At 47.9% G+C, this 5000-nt stretch overlaps 1 protein-coding gene across 1 annotated transcript in view; it reads left to right on the top strand.

Annotated features, from left to right (window-relative positions):
* The first annotated feature begins 2773 nt into the window (after positions 1 to 2773).
* LOC130376502 (leucine-rich repeat-containing G-protein coupled receptor 6) overlaps positions 2774 to 5000 on the top strand; it is a 16407-nt gene continuing 14180 nt past the window's right edge. The window contains 1 exon segment of the mRNA XM_056583810.1: positions 2774 to 3592. Within this exon segment, the coding sequence (XP_056439785.1) occupies positions 3374 to 3592 (219 nt within the window). The 5' untranslated portion in view covers positions 2774 to 3373.

Below are 5000 nucleotides of genomic sequence, written 5' to 3'. Positions count from 1 at the left end.
GATCCACATACGTGCATCTGATTGTGAATGAACATATCTACATCTTTGTGCCTGTGGCACGTGCATGTGTGCACGTGTACACGTGTGCATGTGGTGTGTGTGTGTGTGTCTGTGTGTGTGCGCGTGCACGCGTGTGTGTGTTTGAGTATGGTGGTTTGGATGGTGTGGATCGATAATCATATCATATGTCAATTTGTCTGTACTGTCTAGCATTGTACAAACAGTGCAGTTAACTTTGGAAATATTAGGAAATTGATGCTTCCTTCTGTTTACATGATTAACATATTTAAATGTCAGGTAAACACCGTCTCACAACACGGCGACAGAGCGCGATGGTATTAAAATGTTTTTGCAGTCTTTTTGCCAAAGGGCTTACAATGGGCAGCCACTACAGACATTCCCCTGAGAGTAAATAATACACAAGCACGGGAATGTTGAGAGATAAAGAGAGGGAGAGAGAGAGAGGGAGAGAGAGAGAGAGAGAGAGAGAGAGAGAGAGAGAGAGAGAGAGAGAGAGAGAGAGAGAGAGAGTGAGAGAGAGAGATAGAGAGAGATAGACTCAGTATGTGAAGAAAGGCACTGAAAGACTTTTTGTGGGCTACTAACAAAGGCCCCTCAGAAAACACAGTGGCATAGGAATGTTAATTAATTAATGAGAAACGATTCAACCTACAGAGAATGATGGAGATAGAAAGAAAGAGAGCAAAAGAGGGAGAGAGAGGGAGAGAGAGAGAGAGAGCAAAAGCGACGTAAATTGTACCCAGGAGGGCAAGATGTACTAGAACAAGGTTCAGATAACATACATTTGTGTAAATGTGTCATTTTTCTGTACAGTTGTAAATCCTTCAACTTTTAAACCCAATCAAAGGGTGCAAAGGCTTGTCTGCAAGTTCAACCAAGTCCTATAGCTGTCATCTCCCTATTTCAACACCGTCACACACCATGAACACCAACTACAGTGAATTGAATGAATTTAAATATAATTAACATGCCCTCTCACCTCCTCCCTCCCTCTTTCGCTCTCTGTCTCTCTCTCTCCCTCCCTCTCTCTGTCGCTCCCTCTCTCTCTCTCTCTCTCTGTCTCTCTCTCTCTCTCTCTCTCTCTCTCTCTCTCTCTCTCTCTCTCTCTCTCTCTCTCTCTCTCTCTCTCTCTCTCTCTCTCTCTCTCTCTCTCTCCCTCTCCATTATGGATATTTCTCTAAGGACCCCGTGTGGGGCGCAGGCCGTTAGAGGGAGAGTGATGTGGTATTGGAAGTGATTATGAACATGTGACATCTGAGCTTTTTCCTGACAAAATCACACGGACCCCTCAGTGAGAGGGGGGGAGGGGGGTAAGAAGAGACGGAGGAGACCTTCCCCAAGGCAGCTGACACTTCTTGACAAATCCGGCAGTGTATGTGTGTGTGTGTGTGTGTGTGTGTGTGTGTGGGTGTGTGTGTGTGTGTGTGTGTGTGTGTGTGTGTGTGTGTGTGTGTGTGTGTGTGTGTGTGTGTGTGTTTGTGCGTGTGTGTGTGTGAGTGTGTGAGTGTAATTGATACGTTTGCCCTGGTCATTCATAATATGTGATTTTTCAGCATGTGCGCGTGTGCGTGTGCGACAATATAACCACACACATGGACGTGTTAGTGTGCGTCTGCGTCAATATAAGCATACACATGGGCTGGTGTGTGTGCTTGTGCGTGTGCCTGTGCGTGCGTGCGTGTGTGTGTGCGTCTGCACGCTAACAGCTGTAACCCGAGAGGGCAGGACTTACGATACCGTGGATACTTCCCTTTCTGGGGGTGCGCGCCGAAGTGTCAGAATTCCAATTTCCTCTCCGCAGTCACACACTCTGGCCCATTCCGGCGCTGCCTCATACACACACACACACTGACCTACTGTGCTGCCCTTCCGCCCATCCTCCCCAGTACGTTTGTCTCTCACACATGCACTTTTCAGTCATAAACACCGTCTCCTGTTCCCCCGCTGGCACCCGGCCACCGCCGTTCCCAGGGTCCCCGGTGGAGACACTGGTTTCACACCAGTGATCCCTCTATGGCCGTTCATTCTTCACCGGTGATATATGTGTTTTTTTTATGGTGTAACACTCCATGTGATCCTTTGCTATATCCAGAGTGTAACCCTGAGCGAAAAGAAACAATGCACCTTGAAATGACTCTTTTATCTGGGAGAGAGAGATTTCTCACAGCCTCTGGAGTTTGGAATGAGCTGACAAAGGTGATTGAAGTCATTCAGGGAACAGAAAGGGAGAAACAGAAGAAAGAACGAGAAAATGACAGAATGTTTCACAAAAGAGAGAGAGAGCGAGAGAGCGATAGGGAGAGAGAGAGAGAGAGAGAGAGAGAGAGAGAGAGAGGAGAGAGAGAGAGAGAGAGAGAGGGAGAGAGAGAGAGAGAGAGAGAGAGAGAGAGAGAGAGAGAGAGAGAGAGAGAGAGAGAGAGAGAGAGAGAGAGAGGAGAGAGAGAGAGAGAGAGAGAGAGAGAGGGAGAGAGAGAGAGAGGGAGAGAGAGACAGAGACAGAGGGCAAAGGAGAGAGAAAGTGAGAGAAAGAGAGAGAAGGGGACGGACAGGGAAGAGTGTGAAAATTGTAGGCCCCTCCCACTTTCCGGAGATGCTCCAGCCCATCCCTAAATTGCTGACCAATGAGAGGAGCCCATTCAGAACCCATGCGTTCCATCTACAATAGGTAAGGAGAGAGAGGAGAAAGAGAGGGAGAGGAATAGAGAGGCAGAGGGGAAAGGGAGAGAGAGAGAGAGAGAGAGAGAGAGAGAGAGAGAGAGAGAGAGAGAGAGAGAGCGAGAGAGAGAGAGAAGGGACAAGAAGGTTTGTGTTGAAGGGAGAGAGCCAGATTGAAGGAGAGAAGAGAGGAGCAGAGACACAGAGAAGAAGGAAGAAAAGAGAGAAAGCAAGGGATTTACAATCAAGCCTAATTCCTTCACCCCTGGGAATCGCCTGGTGAATGAGTGAGATAGTGGAGAGAGACTGCGAGACAGAGACGCACGCACACACACTCACACATATACACACACTCACACAAACACACACACACACACACACACACACAAGGAGCTCCAGAGAGGGACAGAGAGTGAGTGGGACAGACAGGCATGTGCAGTAGAAGCCAGAGCCAGAGAGAGATGCAGAGGAGGAGGCTTTGACACAGAACATCCGGCGGATTGGACAATTCTCACACACAAAACAAGTGTGTGAGGGCGAGTAGGGCAAAATAAGAACCAGCGGAGAGTCATCAGGACATTGAAGAGAAAACATCAACAACAACACAAGACAGCGAGATCAAGACTAGTGTGTGTGTGTGTGTGGGCACACAGGGGTAAGAGGCAGGCAGGTACGCAGACAGGTGGACGGCTCCGTCATGCTCTCGGTGCTGCTGCTGCTCTGTGTGGCTGGAGGTACATGGGCTCACAGACCCGACCAGGACCGACCGCAGCGGGGACAGGGGCCGGCGGGGCCCACGCTGTGCCCGGCCCCATGTCATTGTGAGGAAGACGGCATCTACGTCATAGTGGACTGCTCCGAACTGGGACTATCGTCCGTGCCGGAGAACCTCAGCCCGTTTACCTCCTACCTGTAAGTAGCACCCCAGCGACAAACACTTGGACTTGACACTCGTACCCACCTAGGGGTGCAGCGCCCACTTGGGTCGGAGTGGCTTGTTTTTTCTAACTCAGCCTCTCAGCTTTACCCTTCACCTCACCTGACCCTTCCTCTAACCCTGTGCTTCGTTTAAACTCTCTACCTTGTCTCTCTCTCTGTCTCTCACTCTCTCTCACACCTGGATTCCCCCGATGAATCTCTGTGAATTCACCTCGCTGTCTCTCCTATCTTCTTCAAATCGTGTTCAATTCAATTACATTGCATTTTATTTGTATAGCCCTTAATCACCATTACAGTCTCGAAGGGCTTAACAGGGCACATAATTATGTGCTGTTTTTCTGCATCCTCTTCCTGTCTGTGCAAATATGATTAAACCTCACCTGCAATCTCAGCCTGCAGTGTTTGAAAATGGATTGTAGCATGTAGGCTTCTTAGTTTGGATGCATGCCAGCCTGAGCTCAGCATTCTTGCTGGTTTATTAAGTGGTTTATTGCTCATGGTTTTGGTTGAGTTTTTAACTATCATGGTGTTTGTGTGGGTTTGTGAGAACGGGACACGGGGGGCCTTTTCTTAGTTTAGATAAAAATGGACACGGCCAGATGAGAGAGTGTGTGTTGACCATTATGGTTATATTACTGGAAGACTTTTTTTAGTGTCAGGTTTCTAAGTGCCAACTGGCAAGCCGGCATCTGTGTTTGTGTGTGTGTGTGTATGCGTTTGTGTGTAACGGGTGTGTGGGTGTGTGTGTTTGTGTCTGTGTGTGTGTGTGTGTGTGTTTGAGGGCGGTGTTTGTGTGTGAGAGAGAGAGGGTATGTGTGTGTTTTTGTGTCGGAGTGAGAGAGTGTGTGTGTGTGTGGGTGTGTGTGTGTGTGGGGGTGTGGATGTGTGTGTGAGAGTGAGGATATGTGGGTGTGTGGTGAGGGTGTGGGAGTGTGAGTGTGTGTAGCGATGGAGGTTTTGTCTGTTTTGTGTGTTTAAGTGTGTGAGCGTGTTTGTGTGTGTGTGGGTGTGTTTTTGTGTCTGATTTATGCATCTGTTTGTAAAAATGTGTTGGCGTTTGAGGCCCTGGACATGATGCGTTTGAAAGTTGTTCGGACTGTTTTTATAGGCTCCTTGAAGTACAAAGGAAGTATGTACTGGGCTTTACAATTGTAAAGGAATCTTACACTACGGTGTGAGCCAGGGTTAGCTACAGGAGGAAATCATTTGTTTAATTGATCAGTCTAATCAACCATTATTTCATAACGTCTTTGAACCCTGATTGCTTTTTGGCGTAGCCTTAAAAAGTCTAAGGGTTCCGTTATTCGTGCTCTGTTTCTGATTAGTATAATCTCACGATTGTCTTTCATCATGTGATTAATCCGTCACAATTTAGTATGATACGC

This window comes from Gadus chalcogrammus, chromosome 1 (genome assembly GCF_026213295.1).
Source record: "Gadus chalcogrammus isolate NIFS_2021 chromosome 1, NIFS_Gcha_1.0, whole genome shotgun sequence".
Classification (NCBI taxonomy): Eukaryota; Metazoa; Chordata; class Actinopteri; order Gadiformes; family Gadidae; genus Gadus; species Gadus chalcogrammus.
Note: the sequence above shows the minus strand (reverse complement) of the source record. Positions and strands in the feature narration are given on the sequence as shown.